General features: G+C 34.1%; 1 protein-coding gene across 2 annotated transcripts; it reads right to left on the bottom strand.

Annotated features, from left to right (window-relative positions):
• Positions 1-1,078: 1,078 nt before the first annotated feature.
• Positions 1,079-26,958, bottom strand: LOC117344975 (beclin-1-like). Of its 2 annotated transcripts, XR_004536316.1 has the most exons (17): positions 26,757-26,958; positions 20,926-20,987; positions 20,026-20,081; positions 17,989-18,079; positions 17,362-17,424; positions 9,876-9,949; positions 9,440-9,512; positions 9,169-9,293; positions 8,808-8,870; positions 8,435-8,518; positions 5,613-5,673; positions 4,724-4,812; positions 3,385-3,495; positions 3,116-3,158; positions 2,331-2,434; positions 1,587-1,760; positions 1,079-1,542 (listed from the first exon to the last, which is right to left on the bottom strand). XR_004536316.1 is itself a non-coding variant. In XM_033907880.1 (16 exons), the coding sequence occupies exons 1-16, from the start codon at positions 26,884-26,886 to the stop codon at positions 1,655-1,657; spliced, it is 1,335 nt and encodes a 444-aa protein (XP_033763771.1). In that variant the 5' UTR covers positions 26,887-26,958; the 3' UTR covers positions 1,079-1,654. The 2 variants fall into 2 exon arrangements, 1 of the variants encoding a protein (XP_033763771.1); XM_033907880.1 differs by having other exon boundaries at positions 1,079-1,760.
• Between the last annotated feature and the right edge of the window lie 213 nt (positions 26,959-27,171).

Raw genomic sequence — 27,171 nt, 5'->3', positions numbered from 1 at the left:
ATAGGGTGTTTTGTGTCTTCAAGACATACATTGTAGTAACATTAAAGATAAGTGTTGTATCAATATTTGCTGCGATATTTTCACATCATTATTTCAGTGTTTACTTTTCATTTAAAACTGTTTTGTTACCTTTGTTGATGTTGTGAGATGTTTTTGGGTAGTTTTTGGGTGTTTTGTGGTGTTTTTGGGTAATTTTTGGGTGTTTTGGGGTAAATCGTTCTGCCGCATACAAACGATTACGACGAAGCGTTTTTCTGATTGTGATTGTAAAAAGTTTACCTAGCGACGCTCAGTGTTGGCTGCCAAGTCAGAATGTTAAGAAGAAACCTCTGATCAGGGTTTGTTGTATCTACTTGAAAACAGACAGGGGTTCGGGTACCAAATTAGACTTCTTACAGCGTACTGCGAGGCCAAAGGAAAGTCAACTTTGGAGTTCGAACATGCACCAAAGCCGCAATTAACAGTTTACTGAAGAATTTTACGCGTTCCCCAGTCTGATAAAATAGCCCATATGTGAATCTTGTGCATTATTTAGGTAACAAAACAGTTGTTTCATGCCTTATCAGTCAACAGTCAATGTAACGTCCAATCGCACAAACCAGATATCAAGCGTAATTTGTGCAGAAAAAAGTTGGGAATACTGAATGATAATTGTCTATAATTTTTACGTGTTTTTTTAATTATTAGCGAAGAAATTATTCGGTCACATCCTTAACTCATCGGAATTTGTCGTAGAAATAAGCATTAGCTTATTATCCCAGGAGTTCTGAATTAATCTTATCTTCGGCGATGATCTCTATAGTTGGCTGTGCAAGTACATCAACTAAAACTGGATATTACAAAATGAATCATAATTTTGTGATATAACTTTGGTTGCAGTCATGTCATGATAAAATAAAATAACTGGAATATGGACTGGAAGAACTACACAGATTTTTAGAAATCACCATAACCTGTCGGTAATGTTACTACACGTTATCGAATACACCATTTGAGAATTTCGAAACATCTCTAGTTTTATCTAATTATTTAATGCCGTAAATTAGTGTGTAACAAAAAAAATATCAGTATAATGACATATAATTATGATACATTTAATTGATATGTATCATATGACACTAGGATAGGACATCAACTGAACACACTTTACATTTATCTCTTAAAATCAAATTTCACCATTACAAAACATCCACGAACAGCTCAGTATAAACTGATAATATTATATCAACAACAGAGTGCCTCGGTCGTTTTAAACATTATTTTGTTCATCTTGGCTAGCCTGGTTTCAAATGAAAATGTCACATTCATCACTTTATCTTCTGAATAAGATAAAAAAAAATTACACAAACAATATAGCACTTTCTCAGTCATACTGTAATGACTGCTGTAAAACAACTAAACATCCATTTTTAAAACAAGTTTCATATATCCTTTATATTATTGTCGAATTTGTTCTGTACCAGTATATACTGCAGTAAGATCCTGGATGGCCACATCAGACTGACAATTGACTAGCCAGACGGATGGCCACATCAGACTGACAATTGACTAGCCAGACGGATGGCCAAATCAGACTGACAATTGACTAGCCAGATGAGTCTCTTCACTGAACACATTTCATGAACACACTGGACAGTATATATGTTTCATACAGTTATTTTGTGGCGAACTGCGAGGTAACCCAGGCCAGGCCCCATTTGAGATTGGTCAGCATGAACTTTAGAGCCTTTGTCCATTGCTCCTCTGAGTTAAACTGGATCCTGTAAACAGATATTGTGACATCATTACAGCTATATCAATTCATTACATTTATATCAAATAAGCAGAGGAGCTCTCCTCGTCTATCATTACATTTATATCAAATAAGCAGAGAAGCTCTCCTCTTCCATCATTACATTTATATCAAATAAGCAGAGAAGTTCTCCTCGTCTATCATTACATTTATATCAAATAAGCAGAGAAGTTCTCCTCGTCTATCATTACATTTATATCAAATAAGCAGAGAAGTTCTCCTCGTCTATCATTACATTTATATCAAATAAGCAGAGGAGCTCTCCTCTTCCATCATTACATTTATATCAAATAAGCAGAGAAGCTCTCCTCTTCCATCATTACATTTATATCAAATAAGCAGAGGAACTCTCCTCGTCTATCATTACATTTATATCAAATAAGAAGAGACGTTCTCCTCCTCCATCATTACATTTATATCAAATAAGCAGAGAAGCTCTCCTCTTCCATCATAACATTTATATCAAATAAGCAGAGAAGCTGTCCTCTTCCATCATTACATCAAGAAACTTAAATGTAACAACGTATTGAATACAAACTTGATGGAGTACGATGTTCCTGAACTGTTGTCTTCTATCTTGCCTTTCTCCATTTTGTACGGTAAACAGAAACTTGAATCACCCTTTTCCACTTCCTCCTTAAACTGTATAAAACACTCTCTCCGTTAATTCAGAATAAATCAAAGCAGGGTAAAAATCCAAAGATAATTTGTTATTTTAAAAGTGATCATGTTTAACGTTTGCCTGTTTACCTTGACCGATGACCATAAAAACCAAACTGGGCGAAGACCTTCATGTTATGATACTATGTTGTGAAAATTTTCTGTTAAAAGGTTCATAAAATATATTATATACTGGTTTTGTGTCATGTACAAATCCGGTACTAACCCCAGCAGAGCCGCAAAAAAAAACTGTACTATACAGGCTTTTTATTTAATGAGAGTAATACACAAACTATTCCTAAAACCAGGAAGGACAAACATGGATTATGTAAGGATATTCGCTAGACAACCAATGAATGTTTATGTGTGACGCTTCAATGACTACTACGGTATGTACACTGTCACCTTCGCCAGACAATTTACCAGGGCAGCATGTGCACAAAAAAAGGTCCAAAACAGACACTCGCCACACCATCTAATGCGGTCATCCAAGGTTTCCAATCCAAATTATTTCCTAGGAGATTATCGTATGTCACAAAATAAACCACGTTCACAACACTATTATATGAGTTTACAGATTCTCGTCACATCATATCTATATACACACCAAACAAAATGGTATCGGGGTAAACACATCACAAAAAACATCGGAGGCACACTAACCTGTTGAAGGCAATCTAAAAATGCCACCATTGCTTGATCGAACCTGAAAATATATAATTACTTCAAATGTAATCTCTTATATACCATTGATCCACATGTGATTTTTTTAATAGCATTCATTTCTATTGCATTTAAAACATCAATAAAATAAGATATTGTCGTTTACATGGAAACGGCCAATTCATGGCTTAGGCTATGAAAACCAAGATAGATCAGACTTGAATATCTAAACAATTTAAAAATCAAGTTTCGGGAAACTTGAATCTTACTTCGTATCCCAGAAAAATCGAAATCCGCCAGAGCCGTACAATGGTAATTCTTTAGATTTATCGGTGAGCGACTCCACATACGAGTGGTTGCCATAGGGTACCAAGCGAAATCTACAAATAGATACATACAAATATATATTAATGGTCACATGCGATATTCACAAAGAGGTAAATATTCGAACAGCAACAAATGCTTATGGAATCAAGCTAAATATAAAAATATACGTTAATGACTAAATCTAAAAACATTTACAAATTACAAATAGGTTGAATTGAATCAAGTATATTGGCCCAAAAGCAGAGTTCATCAATCAATGTGATTTTGCAGGCATCTTCATTTTAGGTAAAGTAGCATACACTGCCTTGATAGATGAATCAGGCATCTTCATTTTAGGTAAAGTAATAAACAGATAGATGAAGAGGGTACGTTAAGTGAGAATGTTATGGATATTTATAAATACCACTTTCTCACATTCTTAACAGTTGGATCAATGGTTGAAGTAACCAGACACTCGTTTTCTATATTCCTTAGATATTTTAATAGAATATTTAAACTTTCAAATTAATTTATCTATCCTTTATTCTTAAGGAGTCAAACCTATCGATTGGAAAGCACATCTTTTTCATATCATTTAAGTCAATTTAGATTTTCTTTCGGAATTTCGTTTGATCTCTTAGCTTAGAAACAACGAAAGGTGATATGTGTGTAAGTGAAGCACGAGTAGAAACAACTAACGTGTGGAATTATAAGAATAACAGAGCGGATCAGAAACCTAGAAACACCAAACAGGTATTACATTGACAAACGACCAATGTCAGAAACCTAGAAACACCAAACAGGTATTACATTGACAAACGACCAATGACGTAAGATAACATTTTGACATGTTGATTGTCTTATTTTTTTATAACAATGTCACTAGAGGACGCTATTGTTGTCTAGAAACTTCAACTGTCTGAATTTATAATGACTGTTTGCCTAATGGCCATTCTAATGTCCGTGCATTCATAACTAGGGAACCTGGCGAGCCTACACTAAAGATCCATAACACTTCCTGAGAAATATTGGTAATAAACTCTAACAGTCAATATCCAAGATGGCTGCCTGACAAACTTATTTTCCCGTTGTTTTATCTCACAACACACGAGATACAGTTATGCTTTCCTCTGTTTAATCTCCCAATACACGAGATAGTCATATTTCAATGATTTTTTTAATCACCTTGCATTTTTATTTTTTTCAATTACCTTGCATCGTTTATAAAAGAAATAGTATTTGTGTTCATTATTTGTGTAAATGATGTTATGGATACTTCAGCAACAGCGATTATATTCTAACCTCTTAAATGTCAGCCCCATTTTGTTGGCCAGTGAATGAAGAAGTAAAACAGTCTGTCCCCAGGCTGCATTTATCTCGTTCCAGTCCACCTACAAATACCAAACATTCAAGTATAGCTCACTTATATATCACAGCCTCGAGAAAATGTGGTCAAACATTCAAGTATAGCTCACTTATATATCACAGCCTCGAGAAAATGTGGTCAAACATTCAAGTATAGCTCACTTATATATCACAGCCTCGAGAAAATGTGGTCAAACATTCCAGTATAGCTCACTTATATATCACAGCCTCGAGAAAATGTGGTCAAACATTCAAGTATAGCTCACTTATATATCACAGCCTCGAGAAAATGTGGTCAATCACGACCATGTGGCATTTACACTAACATAATACGTGGAATATTATATGGAAGTTGATGGCAGATAGGAACAAATAATGCAGCATGTGAATAAATATAGAATAATCATATCATAGATGTAAAATGTCTGATAAATGTTTCTCTAACAAACCTTACAAAGGGGATACGGAATTTTCTCAACCGTCTAAACATCTGAGAAATCTTTGTCGAATTCCCATGGTTCAGAGAAATGGAAGCAGTGAGCACAACTTCACTACCACATAATTTACGTACTGATGTATCAACAAATCTGTCGCTGAAGAATCATTTTGAAAAGAAATGCTCTGCAGTCAGGAACTCGTTGCATTGTGTGGAAAATATCTCCGAAACCAAATGGATGAGAAATATATCGAGGATATCCGAATTGTTGGGAAAGTACCACGTCTAACTTTGGTCACGCTGAATCTGGGGGAGACACCAGAACTAACAGTCCTGATAGAGGTCTAATCAAGTGCTCAATCAAATGAACATCATTAAATGTGTACTCACCGGAACGCTTGGAAGTCTTCCTAATCTGAAGTTGTTTATTGTCCCAAAGTGACCACTGTGCCTGTCAATTAAAACAATATCTCAACCAAACAAAGATATTTCTATTGAAAGTATTAAAATCAATATCTCACATATCACTTAAACGACATTTCTATCAAAGGTATTCAAACCAATATTTGAAACATCTCACCAACGACATTTTTATCAAAAGTAATCAGACGAATATCATTCTTGAAAAGTATTTTAGAGTCATGCTTCTTACTTTACTTCATCAACTGAGCCCCTTTTCGCCCGCCCTATGAGTGCTTCTTCGTTCGTTTATGCAACGTTAGATCTCCTTTGCAAAATAATGCTACAGACTAGATTTGATCCAAATCGATTTAGACGTGCAAGACTAGTAGTGATTTACCTATATTTCCCATATTTGGCTCCGGCCCAAGGGGAGCCATACCCTCCGTTTATACAACGTTTGGTCTCCTTTGCCCAATAATGCCCCTACTATACATGTATGTCATCAAAATCCATTCGTGTATTCAGGGCTTGTAGCGATTAAAAGAATGTGTCTCAGTGTATTTGGCCCCACCCCGCAGGTCCCAGGGGAGCCACGTCCCCCGTTTATAAAATTAGATCTTCTTCATCCAATAATGATCCAGCCCAAATTACATCAAAATCCATTCAGGCATTCAGTGCTAGTTGGGATTTAAATTATTTACCTCGATTTCCCATATTGGGCCGTGCCCCTCCGGGGAGCCACAACCGCCGTTTATACAACGTTAGATCTCCTTTGCCCAATAATGCCCAAGACCTCGGGCCAGGTTCATGAGTAAAATCGAAGTGTCAAGGCCATTTATAGGTGCTGTGCATGGGGGATTGAAATATAGGAGGAAAGCAAGTAGTATATCAATTTAAAATAGCAGGAAATAAGAGGAATTTGTTTTGCTGTTTTTAAAGTGCATTCCTGAATGTTTTACTGATGATTCTTCTATGCCATTTTAAGAAATTTTATATACTTTAAAATGGATGTGGTAGCGCTAAAGTTGTGATGAATGTTGACGAAATACGCCTTCAAACCTCACTTGAAATAGCATACTAAGATTAAGTTTAAACTGTGATGTCCGTCATGTTTCTTGATAACCACATCGCGATTCCTAAAGTATACTGTTCCTGTACATTACTCTACCAGTATATTTTGGTTCGTATGTTTTTAATTCGTTCTCAATTTACAGTTTTTTTTTTCTCCCCGGTACTTTAACCTATCTGTATCATGATTAGATATTTCACAACTTTCAAGAAATCCGTCTCGGAATATAATTTTTTCCCAATGAATTGGCCTACCTGATATGTTCCGGCGACTTATTGAATGTTCATGTCATATTCTTTGTACAAGCATTTCACTATAGACTGCTTTAAAGCATGTAGCAGTTTTATTGCTATCGGAATATATATTACGAAAACAAACTAACGTTAGGTTTCGTCTCATAAACATTTCAACCAGCTCAACTAGCACGGCCATTTTTGTGTGACCCATTTCTTGGAAATGTCGAACCAATAAGAAGTATTCTGCTTTCATTTAAAGTATGAAATGTAAAAACAACGGAGGATAATGTTTTCTCTCCTCCAACAAACCGGGAAGCAAGTATAATAATTTACACAGAAAATAGTTCGGCCAACTTCGGGATAAAGCAGGTCATTGTGTACGGTTTTAACTGGATTTTCTACATTCTATTTAACTTAAACATATGACTTCAAACATATAAAAGAGTGAGTCATACTACTTAATCACAAACGCGAAAGGAGATAATGTTGTCTACTGTGTTGATAGCGGTTTTTTTGGGGTTTTTTTTTGTCTTCTTTTTTTTTTTTTTTTTTAGAATTTCCGGTCCCATTCTGTACTCATCGGGATTTATCATAGAAATCAGCGACATTTTGATTCTCCCGAGGGTTCCGAATGAAAGCGAAAATTGGCGATGATCGCCTAAGGTGGCTGTTTCACAGCACCTAAAAATATATATAGTTAAGTTATTACTATTTTGATAATTTGTATTTTATATAATCTTGTTTATTTGGGGACCCACTCTCTGGCCCATGGGCCCAGACCCTCGGTTTGTACAAATGTGTTTACCCTTAAACATTGATGCTTTAGACCGAATATGGACCAACTTTCATTTCTGCAGCAGAAGACGAATTTTAAATAATTTGGTTATATTTTCCCTATTGAACCCTGCCCCTCTGGCCAAAGGGGACTCAGACCCACGTTTATACAATATGGGTTCCCTTTCACTCATTGATGCTTCATACCAAATATGGACTTTCATTCCTATAGCAGAAGAAAAATGTTAAAGAATGTTATAATTCCCCTATTAGACCCCGCCATGTGAACGTGAGGGCCCAAAACAACAGTTTATACAAAACTGATTCCCTTTCACCCATGGATTTTTCACACCAAATATGGACTAAATAATTTCATTCTTATAGCAGAATGAGAATTTTAAAGACATTGTTATATTTCCCTGACTGGGTCAGCCCCTCTGATCCCTGGTGACCATGACTCACAGTTTATACAACATTTGTTCCTTCTCGCCCAAGCATACTTCGGGTAAAGTATGGTTAAATTCTGGCAAGCGGTTTATAACAAGTAAATATTTTCAGAAAAGATCACAAACGGACGAACGACAAGGTGACCTAAAAATTCATTTTTACAATATATATTTCATATAAGTAAAGCTTTTTCACACTTATAATATTAAGAAATTTTAAATTACCATATATGAAATTAAATGGAATTTCTAAAATACATATATGATAAAAATACCAAAAATTACCAAATATGGAATGTTGTATTAAAAACGTTGGTTTTTTTAAGTCGGTCCAATTGTGTCTGAGCATATTTCAGCTGGTTGTCCACACTAAGGAAAAAATATAAATTTATATGATATAAAACAATAAAATGCAAATTGAAAGCAAACAACAGAGATAGTGTTTACATAATTGTATGCTATACCAAAGTTTACATTGAGGACTCTCTTTTCACACTATCAATTATACTACACAAAGTTTATAAACTTAATCTTGAATGTAAACAAATGTATAAAGCAGCAAATTTTGCCTTGTGGATTCTGTAATAACACAACATGCTTTACCTTTAGATTTTCTACCATATTTATACTATAAACTACACAAAGACACAAATTTTACCTCCGTTGCTCGTCCTCCAAACTTTGTACTTGACGTTTGAATTCATTATATTCCTTCCAGTACCTTAATACAGATACAAAATATGTATTAATTTTTTAAATATTAACAAATACTATTATTGTTTTGACCCTGTAACATAGAATAACTGTATTTTTTCAAACTTAGTTGAGGATAATAAAAGGCTATATAAGATATTTAGACAATATCTAATATCTCTCCAAAGTGGAGATCTACAGTTCTTAGTGTTGACTTCTTGACAAATACACAATGATATGCTATAAATGAATGACGGATGTACATACATGCATATCATCAGTGCTTTTAAGTAACCTCAGACAATTAAAGAGAAATTTCTTTATACCTTTCTTCTTCCTCTTCCAATTCTTTCGCTATCGCCTTCTCAGCTTCTATTTGTCTAGCCATACCCTTTCTCTCTCGTTCAACATTTTCCAATTCCTTCCTCAAAGCTTCCTTTTCCGCAGCCAACTATCATTAAACAATAGCAATAAGATCACTAAATCTGTGGTAAGTCAGTTATATAAAACAAGACGGACACTACAAATTCAAGATACATTCATCAAATACTATGTTTTAAAGCCAGCAGAAAACCAGAGAATAGATTACATAATTACCTGTTTTAGCTCGTCATCAAGACCTGTTTCCTCCGGGCTATCATCCGATGTACTCAGGTTCTCTAAAAATTCTCTACAGAAATATAGGCGATATCCTTTAGAAGATTTAATATTGGCAAGTCATCAATTTAAAGGTTTTAACATATATAGTATGACATCAAATTTATCTCAACAGATAGACCTCAACAATATCCTACCGGGATTAATATGACTGCTCCTCATGGTCCTAAACACGGAGGATCATTTCACTGAGGAACCCATGAAAACATACTGAAAACAATCATTGGAACTACCTGTTAGGAATTTCACAGGACTTGGTTCCACACAATAAGATACCTTATCTGGAAATGGCCAAATGGGTTTAATGTTAGGCCTAGGCTCACCTTGGTCCTAACAATGATCTCCTGTTATATATAACGCCTCAGTTATAACATACCTGTAGTCTTTACACTCGTCTTCTGTGATCTTCAGTTGGTGATCCAGCTGGTCTAACAGATTATCTGTACATTCCTGTAATTAGAGGTAATCAAAAACACCTTAGGGAAATACAGAGTTTAACTAGAACACTGACAGTTCAGCATGGGCCCAGTTTTGTGGTAATATATCTCCCAATATAGCTGAGTTTAATGTTAGACATTTTGATTTCAAAAACAATCCAAATTAAGCCAGGTATGCATCTTACATTTACTTTGATGTGACTCTTGTTTTCTTTCACCTGCTGGGTTAACAAATTGTAGAAAATGGTGCTACCTACATGTTTTCACCTGCTGGGTTAACAAATTGTAGAAAACGGTGCTATCTACATGTTTTCACCTGCTGGGTTAACAAATTGTAGAAAACAGTGCTATCTACATGTTTTCACCTGCTGGGTTAACAAATTGTAGAAAACGGTGCTACCTACATGTTATCACCTGCTTGGTTAACAAATTGTAGAAAATGGTGCTACCTACATGTTTTCACCTGCTGGGTTAACAAATTGTAGAAAATGGTGCTACCTACATGTTTTCACCTGCTTGGTTAACAAATTGTAGAAAATGGTGCTACCTACATGTTTTCACCTGCTGGGTTAACAAATTGTAGAAAATGGTGCTACCTACATGTTTTCACCTGCTGGGTTAACAAGTTGTAGAAAATGGTGCTACCTACATGTTTTCACCTACTGGGTTAACAAATGGTAGAAAATGGTGCTACCTACATGTTTTCACCTGCTGGGTTAACAAATTGTAGAAAATGGTGCTATCTACATGTTTTCACCTGCTGGGTTAACAAATTGAAGAAAATGGTGCTATCTACATGTTTTCATCTGCTGGGTTAACAAATGGTAGAAAATGGTGCTACCTACATGTTTTCACCTGCTTGGTTAACAAATGGTAGAAAATGGTGCTATCTACATGTACATGTAAAGAGATCCGCTTAGTCTTTGACCTTTGGACCCAAATGGCCTTGATATGGCCATAAGAGAGGGGATGTGACAGATCAGCTGGTTATAGAGTTGATCACATAACCTCAAGATGAAAATCCTAGATTAATGGTTCGACACTCACTACCTGTGACAGTTTGTACTTTTACAAGAAAAAACATTTCATCCTTATTGTTCTGGATGGGATGAGATGGAAATCCAGACCAGACCCTAACTGTTCATGGGACAATAAACCAAACAAACTATAATCCAGTGACCTTGATCTTTGGTCGGATGACATCCTTTAATTCATACCAATTTTGCTTCATAATGTTATGACAAAATGTTCATTCTAACATGATTCGTTTGCAACACGTGTTTTGATTGGTTATATATACGGACCATGTTCTAATCTGCGATAGAACCATGATCAATTGTGTTAAGCCCCGCCCATCGCGATTAAGCCACGCCCTATTTCTAATCGAAACAATATGGCGTCAAGTCGCCTCTTAGCGAAATTAACAACTTTTAGGATTAAATTTAAAAATACGCTCAGCAATATGATGAAAACAGTTTCCAGTGCCGCATCCCTAAATTACACCTACACCAAGCATTGTGTTAGGGCTACATACACTATTTTGTCGCATGCGAGGGTAGAGTCAATGGCTATTACGAGAATTTCAGGTTACCGTAATGAGTCTTAAAATTCACTGAAGCATTGTAATGCTGACAGTTCGGAGTCGCAAAAATGGCAATACTCTGGCATTCTCCAAGCTGTCGAGCTGGTGTTCAAACGGTAAACCAACAACCAACAATCAGCTGGTTCGTCAGACTCAACAACAAAATAAACGACCTTGCCCTCAGCCGTCTGACGTCACTCAACAAAGTCAACTTATCTTTCATCAGAACTCTCAAAAACTCACAGGACAATTTGCAATTCATAATTCAACTGCCAATATCTATAATTATTATAGCTGAAATATGTCAGGGGTACGGTAGGGCTAGGCCTATAACCAGGTAGCAAACACATGAACAGAAAGTATTGTACAGTGCCAAACGGAATGTATTTTGGTGAATAAATTAAACAAATACAGTAAATATTGTTCTTACCATCATTTAACGATTGAAACGTTAATTCCGTCCGTTTGTAAGCATCAAGCTAGCCTAAATAAAATCCGAAATGAAATGGAACAAGTGTACAAACCTTCACATAACGGTTGGGCCTATAGAAACACATCAAAATTGATTTTGTCGAAACGCACATATCGCTACGCATACAGAGCAAATCCAAATATGTATTTAAATCTTCAGTAACAGGACTTTCACAACAATCCAAATACACCGCTTCATCAACATACAGGTCAAACTCTTGCGAGTATGGGCGTGGCCATATGACTGACTTTGAAAGCTTCTTTCTGATTGGTCAGTCCACTACAGTATGACACGTCACTAGCGGAGGTCACAGAGTACTTAACAGTATACTTGTAGCGATGTAAAACAATGTTTGTACGTATATTTGACAGTAAACATGTTAGAATAGGGATAGCGTGTTGTGTTTCGTGGCTATACTGGCGATTAGAACATGGAATTTGGTTTAAACTCTCGTCCTATCAGTCTCGAGTTCAAACCAAATTCCATGTTCTAATCGCCAATATAGCCACGAAAAACAACATACTATCCCCTAATTGGTAAAAAATATTAAACCCGACTTTAACCTTAAGTTTTTGGAGATTATCCCCTTGATCTTGGGTCAGTTTACTCATTGTTTAGTTCTGACCAACTTCACTTCATAATACGAAATAATTACTTAAAAAGTACAAAATTTGACCATCACATTTACCTTGTCTGTACCTTGACATTAAATCAGTTGATTCTTTTTAAATTCCGACTAACTTTGCATTACTTTACTTACAAGCTTTCCAAAAACTTACCCCAAAAACTTTAAAGTGGATTTTGGTGCTAAAAAAGGTAAAATGCAAAAAAAGTCATAATTTTTTCTGCATGATTTTGCTATAACATCACTCCTAGACCTCTAATGAATGTATAAACCAAGTTAGAAGGATGTGAGGTGTATACTTTTGGACTTACAAACTTTCCAAAAACCTATCCCAAAAATTTTAAAGTGGGGTGGGAAGCCGAGGCCAACGCCTACGCGGGGGGTACAGCATTAGCACATGGTTATTCGAAACCGGTGAGCTAAAATTATAAATTTTCTATATCTATTTTTAATTTTCTGGTGTAACTTAAGAACTTTGGATTTCTGACCCCGAAATGGTGAAAAATAACACATATAATAAATTAATTAAATGGACAAAAAAGAAAGCACACAGACCTCCCATTCCTATAATAATAATAATATAATATTAATGAACGCAGGCAATATTAGCCTATATATCCAGATCGAAGTTACAATGATTTTTTTCCCGAAATATGGATCAGTTCGTTATTGTCTATCTCATGAATATAAAAACATTCAGTTTACCCCCAATGCTTATCCAATCGGGATTCGAACGTTTTGATCGTTGGTTAGTAACGACAGCATTAGGAAGCGAGTTCCAATGATTAATAACCCGCTAACTGACAGAATATTTTCTCAAATTTAGTCTTCTTTTTAGTAGTGGCAGACTATGTCCTCTTGTTATCTTGTTATTGTTTGGAATCAACAAACCCGCAGTGACAGCTTTATCGTATCCTCCATTTGTTAGTTAGTATACTTGGATCATATCTCCTCTCAGTCGTCTATGCCTTAGTGATGGTAAATTAAGGATCCTCAATCTGTTTTCATAACTTAGATCTTTCATCCCCGGTATCTGCTTCGATGCTCTCCTTAGCACATTTTTTATCTCATTTACATCTTATTTGTATATCTTTTTAGAGATAAGGATTCCATACACAAGCCCCGTATTCAAGATGTGGTCGCACAAGCGCTTTGTATAAAAGACAGAATGTAGTGTTATGTTCCATTTTCCTCATCTTTATATAAATGTAACGCCACATTATTAGTTTTCTTCTCCACGTGCATAACTTTGCATTTGTCCGGATGAAACTTCAGGAGCCATTTATCTGACCATTTTTTGAGCTTGTCTAGATCTGCTTGTAAATTAGATTTATCATTATTATTGTAAATCTTTGTGTCATCCGCGAATGGGTATGTTTTTGCGTTAAGAGTTGCCAGAAGGTCGTTGATGTAAAGTACAAAAAGGCTGTTTTAAAAGATTGTTTTGTTTTCTTTTGATCTGCTAAGTATCTAAAAAAGTTTAATAGCAGAACTTCTGATATAAATTTGTAAATGTGGTGAAAAAAAAAAGTATTTGCCATTGAAAATTAAGGGGAAGAGGTAACCTAAATTGCTTTTCTGAGTTAAATGAACAGGTAAAAGTAAATACTATTGGTGTCAGTTCTGCAAACATCTATACATATCTGTCAACACATATGGAAGATATTGTATGGATTTTAATACAGGTATTGGTACCTTTGAACGGTCATATATATAATACAGGTATTGGTACCTTTGAACGGTCATATATATAATACAGGTATTGGTACCTTTGAACGGTCATATATATAATACAGGTATTGGTACCTTTGACCGGTCATATATATAATACAGGTTTTGGTACCTATGAACGGTTATATATATAATACAGGTATTGGTACCTTTGAACGGTCATATATATAATACAGGTATTGGTACCTTTGACCGGTCATATATATAATACAGGTATTGGTACCTTTGAACGGTCATATATATAATACAGGTATTGGTACCTTTGACCGGTCATATATATAATACAGGTATTGGTACCTTTGAACGGTCATATATATAATACAGGTATTGGTACCTTTGAACGGTCATATATATAATACAGGTATTGGTACCTTTGAACGGTCATATATATAATACAGGTATTGGTACCTTTGACCGGTCATATATATAATACAGGTATTGGTACCTTTGAACGGTCATATATATAATACAGGTATTGGTACCTTTGACCGGTCATATATATAATACAGGTATTGGTACCTATGAACGGTTATATATATAATACAGGTATTGGTACCTATGAACGGTTATATATATATAATACAGGTATTGGTACCTATGAACGGTTATATATATAATACAGGTATTGGTACCTTATGAACGGTCATATATATAACACAGGTATTGGTACCTATGAACGGTCATATATATAATACAGGTATTGGTACCTTTGACCGGTCATATATATAATACAGGTATTGGTACCTATGAACGGTCATATATATAATACAGGTATTGGTACCTATGAACGGTTATATATATAACACAGGTATTGGTACCTTATGAACGGTCATATATATAACACAGGTATTGGTACCTATGAACGGTTATATATATAATACAGGTATTGGTACCTATGAACGGTTATATATATAATACAGGTATTGGTACCTATGAACGGTTATATATATAATACAGGTATTGGTACCTATGAACGGTTATATATATAATACAGGTATTGGTACCTATGAACGGTTATATATATAATACAGGTATTGGTACCTATGAACGGTTATATATATAACACAGGTATTGGTACCTATGAACGGTTATATATATAATACAGGTATTGGTACCTATGAACGGTTATATATATAATACAGGTATTGGTACCTATGAACGGTTATATATATAATACAGGTATTGGTACCTATGAACGGTTATATATATAATACAGGTATTGGTACCTATGAACGGTTCATATATATAATACAGGTATTGGTACCTATGAACGGTCATATATATAATACAGGTATTGGTACCTATGAACGGTCATATATATAATACAGGTATTGGTACCTATGAACGGTCATATATATAATACAGGTATTGGTACCTTTGAACGGTCATATATATAATACAGGTATTGGTACCTTTGACCGGTCATATATATAATACAGGTATTGGTACCTTTGAACGGTCATATATATAATACAGGTATTGGTACCTTTGACCGGTCATATATATAATACAGGTATTGGTACCTTTGAACGGTTATATATATATAATACAGGTATTGGTACCTTTGAACGGTCATATATATAATACAGGTATTGGTACCTTTGAACGGTCATATATATAATACAGGTATTGGTACCTTTGAACGGTCATATATATAATACAGGTATTGGTACCTATGAACGGTTATATATATAATACAGGTATTGGTACCTTTGAACGGTCATATATATAATACAGGTATTGGTACCTATGAACGGTTATATATATAATACAGGTATTGGTACCTTTGAACGGTCATATATATAATACAGGTATTGGTACCTTTGAAAGGTCATATATATAATACAGGTATTGGTACCTATGAACGGTCATATATATAATACAGGTATTGGTACCTTTGAACGGTTATATATATAATACAGGTATTGGTACCTTTGACCGGTCATATATATAATACAGGTATTGGTTACCTTTGAACGGTCATATATATAATACAGTACACTTTGTCCAAACCAGACTCTGTCCAATCCAGATATTTGCCAAAACCGGCGAAATAGTTTGGACCCAAAAATTCCCTTCTTTATTTATATTAAATAAACTCTGCATAATCCGGCCTCTGTGGCTTCAGGGGCTCCCAACGAGTAATTAAGAAATGTGTCATGCATACACTGGCTTCCCCTTCATGGACCTCACTACATTAATGTACCTGGATAAGGAAGTCGGAGATGATGATGACGACATACCTTTTGTATTACTCCGTTTAACAAACATTGATCTCGCGACAGACGCTGACATTAAGAACCAATTAGAAATTGAGACTTATTCCTCAGATTAGAAAGTGTCAGATCGGTTGATTGTTTGGACTCGGTCGAAGGCTGCCTTAAAATAAACAATCAGTGATTGTTTTCAACCGATGTAACGTTCAGTGTACATATAGTGTCATATTGCCAGTGTTGAATTAAATCATTAATTCAATTCAAAGTTTGTATATGCATGTATAATTCCCAATGGCATCTTCATAATATATTTTATTCATTTTTTTGCCTTCAACAACAATATAAATGCAGAATCTCTACAATCCGGAACTCTCTACAAACCGGCTTTATTATGTGGTCCCAAAGGTGTCCGGTTTAGACAGAGTCCACTGTAGTATGAAAACACAGACATATCATTCTTGTTGAATTTCCTGTTATAAGTTTGATACAGAAATTATTTGACATCAAAGAGGTGTACATCCTTAATGAAATGTAATGGCTTTCAGATAGACACACAAACAAGAATAACATGTTTGCAAAGTTTCGTTGAAAAACATGCATAAACCTGGGAGAAGGCGGAACAAATTTGTTTTGTCAGATATGGACAAACAGACAGACTGATACACTGATCCAAACATCTCCCCCTACCTAACCATTGTTACAAGGGGTATAGAAAAATACAGTACAGTGTAAAACAGTGAAATGTGCAGAGCATATATATATATAATCACCTTTGAAACAGTAAACAATAAATATTTACCTCACAGAGTGGATGGTCAACATCTGACTGACTGGACATAATATCAAACAGGATACTGTTTACCTGTAATAGTCAGGGCATACATTGTAAGTCATATATCACATAATCATAACATTTAAAGACGCGATATCGTTTATCTACAAAAGTCAGGTCATATAATCAAACGATTTAATAACAAGATGCTGTTTACCTACGAAAGTCAGGTCACAGAAGATCACAACATTCAAACTCTAACCTTGACCCTATGACTCTCACCCTGACCCTGTAACTCTAACCTAGACCCTATGACACTTACCCTGACCCTGTAACTCTAACCTTGACCCTATGACACTTACCCTGACCCTGTAACTCTAACCTTGACCCTATGACACTCACATGACCCTGTAACTCTAACCTTGACCCTATGACACTCACATGACCCTGTAACTCTAACCTTGACCCTATGACACTCACCCTGACCCTGTAACTCTAACCTTGACCCTATGACACTCACATGACCCTGTAACTCTAACCTTGACCCCATGACTTTCACCCTGACTCTACTCTAACCTTGACCCTATGACATGCACCTTAACCATATGTCAATTCTTTTGTTTTAAGTAACTCACCATGACCTTATGACCTCACCTTGACCCTGTGACTGAGGTTGTCTGTATATCCAGAGCCTGTCTCCCCCAACAGAAGGAAGTCATGTCCGGCTTCCTCCTCGTATAGAAAACTGAGGGAAAGAAACACAAAAATAAGAACATGCATGTGCCGCTGGGATGTATATACACACATTTCATCCATATTGTTACAAAAGTACATACAACATACCTGATAATGTTGAAGCAGAGTGACTGTGTTCATTTATTTACATTTTAATGTGCAAGTCTTTTATCAATTATAAAGAATGAGTTGATATATGGTTTATAAATGATGAGTCACTTCCTTTCATAAATTCTGAGAATGAGTCACTACCTTTTATAAACTTTGAGAATGAGCCAATACCTTTTATTAACTTTGAGAATGAGCCACTTCCTTTTATAAACTTTGAGAATGAGCTAATACCTTTTATAAACTTTGAGAATGAGCCACTTCCTTTTATAAACTTTGAGAATGAGCCAATACCTTTTATAAACTTTGAGAATGAGCCACTTCCTTTTATTAACTTTGAGAATGAGCCACTTCCTTTTATAAACTTTGAGAATGAGCCAATACCTTTTATAAACTTTGAGAATGAGTCACTTCCTTTCATAAACTCTGAGAATATATCACTTCCTTTTATAAAGTCTATAAGCATTTATAACTCAATTCTATGAAATTCTATGAAATCTCAAACTTCACAAGGTTTAAGAATAAGTCCCTGAGTCATTATTATTAAAACAAGAGGTTCAGAGGACCTGCATCGCTCACCTTGATATGTCTGTGCTGTTAGTATGGCAAAACACTCTGATTTAATTTAAATTTCAAATATTTCCTTCTTTTGAACTTATTCTCCCAATAATTGCTCAACCAACAGGTGGATTTAATCCTGTTATTCTTGAAAAAGAAAAAGTATTTTTAAAGATTTTTGTTTATGCTATATTTACCCTATTGTGTCCCCACCCCAAGGGTGCCACATCCTTGTTTATGCTATAATTACCCTATTGTGTCCCCACCCCAAGGGTGCCACATCCTTGTTTATGCTATATTTACCCTATTGTGTCCCCACCCCAAGGGTGCCACATCCTTGTTTATGCTATATTTACCCTATTGTGTCCCCACCCCAAGGGTGCCACATCCTTGTTTTTGCTATATTTACCCTATTGTGTCCCCACCCCAAGGGTGCCACATCCTTGTTTATGCTATATTTACCCTATTGTGTCCCCACCCCAAGGGTGCCACATCCTTGTTTATGCTATATTTACCCTATTGTGTCCCCACCCCAAGGGTGCCACATCCTTGTTTATGCAACATGCAACATTGCCAAATAATTTTCCAGATCAAATTTCATCAAAATCCATTTAGTTTTTTCAGAACTAGTAGCGTTTTTAGAAGATGTTCCCTTTGTGCCATGCATGTGGGCTAAAATATTGTTAATGATAATATTACTACATAGGGCAATAACTCTGTAAGTAACTTTCAAATAATTTCCATTTTAAAACTCGTCCAAGATCTTGTCGATGTGGCTGCATACAAATTTCATTAAACTTGGTTGATGTCTACTCGAGTTATTGTGCTCACAAGGTTAAATAATGATATAATTACAAAGGGCAATAACTCTGTAAGTTACTGTCAAATAATTTCCAATTATTGTGTTCACAAGGTCCAATAATAATATTAAAACAAAGGGTGATAACTCTATAGTTACTGTCGATTAATTTCTATTTTCGATCTGGTTCAGGACCTTGTCGATATATGACTTCATACAAAGTTTCCTCAAATATGGTAGATATTTACTCAAGTGTTCGTGTTCACAAGGTAATTGCTGACAGACGGATAGATGGACAGACACTGGACGCCACAGTATGGCATAACCTCACCTTGGTCCTTTGGACCAGGTGAACTCATAATGAATTAAGAATTTCATAAAAAAAATGATGGTGTTTTCCAGCAGAGTTACAAAAATCTATAATCATGCATCCAGGAAAGTCCTTATAAATTATAAGAGATTATCATTTCTCTAACAATTTCCAATACAACCTTGGAGGAATGACTCGTTGCACCACCATATTTTCTTCAGATTGTTTCTCTGGATTCTGGAATATATAAACAATACAATTTTCTGCAGGCAGCTAACTAAGCAGAGCTGTCAATAGGGCTCATCATTACAACCCATGATGTAGTTAAATTCATATTACAGATTCACTCTATCAATTGCTAAATTCACCTGAGTGTCTTTTGTATAGTCCTGGAGATTTGTGCAGGTGGTAAACTCTTGATTTTGAATAGTGTAGCTCCTGAGATTAAAAATATATTACGAAAGAATGTCTCCAAAAGAGAGCCGCTACAATTATTTTGAATACCAAACTTGATTATCAGGCTTTCAGAATTGATTGATAACTAATCTCCTAAAAATAAAAAAAAAGGCCAATTATGTAGTATCATAAAAAATATAATAACAAAACTGATTTCTCCAACATTTTTCCTTTATCGGTGTAATCCAATCTTAAACACCTCACTACCTAATAGAAACATTGTTTGTCTACATTACACTCAAGTTCCAACATGAGTTCAGGACCGGACTATGGAAATTGATAATGACCAATAGATTATACTCATTCAATGTCAGCTAGATTATTATTCCATGAAATATTGATTTAAGAAATCAACAACAATCACCTAGTCTGCGTACATTTTTTTTTTTTATTCTTAATGATATATATGATTAGCTTGACTAAAACAATCTTTCTCAACATGTACAGAAGGTCATTTTTTTCAGAATGGGGCCAGATGTTATGTCAATTTAATCAATTTAATTTCTGATTATCAATACACAAATTGATCATTAACATCTTATTATCTGAAGACACTTGTACCACTTTAAAGTTTTGAACCTTTTCTATACTTTAACTGATACTGACATTAACTATTAGTCAGTACCTCATTTCCTGACTTGAATATGTTGATGGTTTCTTCTTGGTCAGCATTTCTGGTTAGAGGAGCTGAAACAACAAATCACAATATAATTACTTAGAGTTCTCCTTATTACAGACTTATAATAGATTTTTCTCAAGTTGGTTTGAAACATCATGATGAAAAAAAAACTTTAGGTAAAACATTGTTACATTCAATTTACCTGGTACGTCTCTAGCCTTGTTGATTCAGCACTCAACCAAATTATATCAGATATCTAATAAAAATCTCATTAAGTCTTCCTATAAACATACATTTTGTATAAGATATATATATTGTATAAAGAAACAGGATCAGTGACTTTTATAATACAGAGTATATCACAGCCTTGAAGCAATCAATATACATGAATTATATTGATGTGCCTTGTTGACAGCAAAAACATGATAACCTCATGACCACGTATATAGGCACACAATTATCTCATCAGAACCCCAACTACATGTAACATGATGATGATGATGAGCGAGATCTGTCCCAATGGTCAAAGTAAGTATCCGATCAGGTATGACATGATTTTAGGGTCACAAATATATGATAACTTCCATTGGGTAACTAACATAAAGATGAGATATGAAAAACAAATAACCACTATACGACCACAGTTTTGGCATGTTTGGAATTTTGTAAATTTACAAAGAAATAATATATTTTAAAAAAATGTTGGGTATTTTGTCAATTGACTATACACATATTGTCTTATTATCCGGTTTGTACTGAATCAATATTGTGTCATTAATAAAGTACAACTTGACTTGCCAACACCTCTACATACATTGTATATAGAATCTATGTACAATAATATGGACAATCAAAGGGCTTGACTTTTTACTCAAATACACTCAAATATACTCAAATACACTCAAATACACAAAAAAATACTCAAATACAAATAAAATTCACTTCTATAACATCAATTTGTATGTGATGTGATTATTGATTTGTAAATATTACGACATAAGGCCTGATAAAAAACAAAACCAAACCAACAACTTTGCAAGGGAGGTAACTCCTTTTCCTATACAACCTACCATACCTATTGAAAACATCAGTCTGGTTTTCTTTAATGTTTTTTAAGGCCTGACTCTTTCCTACAAATATATTTGATTATTATTATTTTTTAAGGATCTTAGTCTGCCTGTCTCTTTCTACTAAATATATAAAATATAACATGTATTATTGTTACTCAATCAAAATACTCTAGATTTCAATACATAAACCATAAAATGCTATGTATGCAAAGAATAATTTACTCATGCACAAATATTTTTTTTAGTTGAGTAAATAGACTTTTTGTCAGGTTATAGTCACTTTCAGCATTAAACAGAATCATCATGGATTAAAGGAAAAGTTTCCGTTCGTCCTTGTCCGTGTCACTATACTCAAAATATAACAATACATGTACTAATGACTGTGTTCAATGCACTATTGTTCACGTGTTTTATTGTATAGATTTTAATTCCCCTTATCTCTCTATATATATCTGTGTAAATTTATTTGTGCTTATCATATCTATTCCGATGCCGATGGCAAAAGATAATCAAATTTCCAGGAGGCATCAGAAGCGAACGGAGAGAGCTAACCATGGCACAGGATGTGATGAACTTTAGAAACAGCAGAGTGTTTTGATAAGTGAAAAGTTTGAACTTCGTCTCTCTCTCTCTCTCTCTTTCTCTCTCTCTAATATGTAAATATATGTCATCTTGTAAAAATAAATGTATTATATGTATGTAAAATTATATAGGGAAAGTGTTTAATATAAGTTTGATAACTTGTGCCCAATTCCCATGTATAAATTAAGATACAATAAAATATGTTTAAATCAAAATGTGTTTTATCATTTTCTCTTGCATTAATGACAAGATTTTTATTAGAATGAACGAAAACATTTGTCCAGTCTCATCTATTTTCATGGCATATTGTAGCACAATTTTCCTCTGTAAATTATTTAGATTGAAATTTTCTTCAGATCTGATGGGCAAATTTCCTTCTTCTATTTCAAATTAGTTATAGGTTTTTGTCCAACTTTGGTCTGAGCTGTCTTTGAGCCATGTAAAGCCGCCAATTTAAGGAAATTAATTATGACTTCATATAATGTGTTCTGTGACCTATGGAGCCCTTAGTGTTGAGCCCAATAGGAAAAAATCCTTAAGATTTTCCTTTAATGTAGGAATGACATGGTTTTTCTTAATCAGGTCCATACAGGTGCCCTATAGTAATCACTCTGTCTGTTTGTTTGTTTGTCTGCCCATCCACAATAGTTCCTTAACTTTCATACTTATTGATCATGGCCAACTCCTGACCAAGACAGATGATTTAACAACTTTATGAACAGATGATTTTTGCAAATATATATACATGTGTATACATGTTATAAGTATATTGAGGCAAAATGCAACCTCTCAAATAAAATTGAATAAAATTCATGTATTGCATTTTTTGTTTTTTTTTGCTTTTAGTTTGTTTTTAGATGATATGCCTACTTCACACAGAAAAAAAATCATCTAAATATATAAATGTACACATATATATTAATATACAATCCTGGTGTATTTCTGTTTTTGATAGGAAATTAAAAGTTAAAACAAAGATATGCGTTAAGCCTTTACCTAATTATGGAAAACGTTAAACATACATGTTTAGTGCACTTGAAGTAGAATCCTTGAAGTTTACTTATAAGAAGTAAAACCATCTTATGGACCATACTATTCAATCATATCATCACAGAGTAAATTTTGAAATTTTGAAGCCCATATGAATCAACACCTGATGGTCTTAACTTATTTCTCCTTGAACTGTTTAAGGGTCTCCATAGAATCTATATGAAATATTTTGCTTGTATTATGCCTCTTTTATCAGTTTAATGTTGTTTTTGTTTCTTTTTTATGTTAACAAATTTTGGGATATTGTGGTATACTATATATAAATTAAGGTTTAAATTATTATGAGTTTATCACATATATTCTTATTTTGGCAAAATGTGCTATAATTGTAGAGAGCATATGTTCTTAACATTGCTCATGTTATATTTTAATGTAATTATGATATATTTGATGTACTTAATATTAATTGCGCGAGGTGCAAAAGAAGAGTAACAAGCTGAGTCCCTGATACAATATTTTTAATTCATACTCATCTTTAAACTTGAGTTTTTATACTGCTGTTAAATGACCAGTTTAAGATAGTTCATTTTATATCTGGTTTAATTAGGTCTTAGGAAATTAAATCTTCAGTATATCTCACAGGTAAAAATTGGAGGTTATAGGACCCCCCTCCCCCTCACCCATCTCTCTCCACCTGCTAACACAGGTGTGACACCCTTTCATTACCTGGACAGTTCAGTTATAGCCTTAGGGGGACTCTTTCAATACACTGGTCAATTAGTGTAAGTTACACAGGCGTGTCAATCATGTCCCCAGGTGTAAAATGCTCTACAAATATTGTAGAAATAACATCCATATCTGTGAAAGTAATGAGGGGGGTGGAGTAATTTATAAAATTTAACTAAAATGTGGTAAATTAATATTGTCCAGTAAATAAAACCAAACAATATATCACACAGAAACTTGATCTTATTAAGTAGTAAACCATGGCCATATTATAATGCTCATAATCTAATTACTCATCACCAAGTTAAGGTAATAACATAAATTGAAGTTATACAACACAACTAATATGACTTTCAACATTCTTACATATAATAGTTGTTGTATGTTTTAAGTATTTATTTATATAAAAAATGAAAATCTATATTATGGAATGAAGATTTTTTGCCATCATCAGATGGAAGTACATCAACAATTCCTATTTATCTTTTAGTCTGATCAGGAAAACAAAATGGCTTTAAGCCAGCCAGCCAGCCCACCATCAGTTTCAACAGTTTAATCTGTTATTGATACATTTCCAAAAGTTTTTCTTAAGATCTTAGACTTCAAATTTAGGTTTCCAATATAATCAAATGAATAATAAGTAATAGGGAAAAGAAGGGAAAAGTAGAAAAGAGATCAATCTCAATGGCAGACACCAAGATCCCCTGGAAACTCTTGCTATACAGCTGATGGTTTATGATTATTTCTGATGATTTTTTTTAGAATGGATATTATTCATCAGTCTGATCTTAAACAATGATGAAATCCTGCTAAAGTTACACGGATATGTTGATTTCATTTGGAAGTTAATTCTAATAATCCACCTATTGCTCTTGAGATATAATCTAAATTTGATATCATTCATTCTAAAGTTGGTCACATATCTCTTTATACTACAGGTATTTTACAGTAATAATTATATTCATATGTAATGCTATCCACTCAGTGATTGAGATTACAGTAGACTACACTCGCTTTGTGGATATTGACAACTTGGTTATCATATTAACATACTACATGTAATTTAATTTTAAAGTTATAACTGAAATTTTATGACAGCATGGCACAAAATATCATCTGGAAACTTTTTAACAGTTTATCGAAAAATTATTACGGAAAATATTAATTCATTGCCTTGACTTCAATTTTCAATGAATTAATTACTCAAAGATTGAAATATGGATTTGTGAGGGGGAAAAAAATCAATAAAAATGAATTATTTTACATAATACCACAAATTTGACAACAATTTTATACAGAGAATCAAATACAGTATAGAAATTCTTGTATTAAATATTAATTATAGCTATCTAGTATGAGTATTTTTGCATTTGTGAGTAGATAATCCGGATTTCAGTTTTCCTGCTCCTTTTTATTTTATTCGCGCCCAATGCGTAAACAAAAATTGGGTCGTGAATGGGGTAGGCCTATTTTGATTATCATTTTAAAATACTTCTTGAGAAAATAAATAAAAAATATTTTACATGTGACTTCTATATATACAAAAGAATATTATTTTGGGTCCATTATATCATAAAAATATTCATTTCAGGTCCGTTATCGACCATTTCGACAATTCAACTCTGACGGCAATGGGGTCGTAAATCGGATATTTTGACAATTATTTCAAAATACTTCTAGTGAAAATTAATTTAAGATATTTGACATATGACCTCTACAGACACCAAAGAATACCATATTGAGTCCATTCTCTTATGAAAATATCGATTTCGGGTCCATTATCGGCCATTTCTGTAATTCAACTCGGACGACAATCGGACCGTGAATCGCGAATGATTAAAACATTGATTTAAACTACTTCTCGGTCAAATAAACCACTAATGTTTTGCATATGATACAGTTGAGCATTTCAGAACAAATATTTGGCTCTGTTCTCTGAAAATAATGCTAATTTAAGCCCCATTTCCCAACGTTTTGATAATTCCAAGTCAATTTCAGTAAAGCCTAAATATCCCAACCGATCCGGGTATCATAGTTCGCAAGATCGTAGCCTGATCGCTTATTAACGACCATGTTACGCACAAAATAAGGTTATATGTGTGAAATACATTTGTATTTGAGTATATTTTTGTGTATTTGAGTATATTTTATGTGTATTTGAGTATATTTGAGTGTATTTGAGTATATTTGAGTGTATTTGAGTAAAAAGTCAAGCCGCAATCAAACGCGTTCTATCTATAACAGCTGTAGACTCTATTATTAAATTAAATGTTCAGCAAATGTAATCTTGTGTTGAGGATCAAATCAGGCTTATTGGGAAATAAAAATAAATCAGTAAATTAATTAATTCCTTGGAAATAATATCACGAATAATAAAGTATAGACAACTACTGTACGTTATATATTTTTTTGCCCAGGCGTATTACAATTATACAACGATCTTAGTGAACATGATTAATTCGATCTTACCTGTCAGTTCAGCCAGTAACTGCCTGTTAATAGTGTTGAATGAATGGTCAAGTTTAAGTGGCTGTCGGCATCTTTGACAGACGAAACTTACATACTCTGATCCGCTGCCTTGTTCACTATTATTTGCCATAGTATTGACTTTAATCAGTTTGTTTACATATTTTTCCTCCCCGGAAGTTCACACGCCAAGTCGACTATAACATAAAGAACCTGTCCCGAAAGTAAATTATAGAATTCCGGAAAATAGCGAGTAGAATATTTTGTGAAAAAAATATAAAAGCGAGTAAATATTCCAATGATAGAGTCCAAATTCGTGGATCTAGTATTCTCGAATATGTTTCCCTTTTTGAATCATTTGTTGTCTTCCGTACAATTCAGTAAATCTGTGTACTTCACTAATATTGAAATATTTTTA

Source organism: Pecten maximus, chromosome 16 (assembly GCF_902652985.1).
Source record: "Pecten maximus chromosome 16, xPecMax1.1, whole genome shotgun sequence".
Classification (NCBI taxonomy): domain Eukaryota; kingdom Metazoa; phylum Mollusca; class Bivalvia; order Pectinida; family Pectinidae; genus Pecten; species Pecten maximus.
This window is presented reverse-complemented; position numbering and strand designations above follow the sequence as displayed.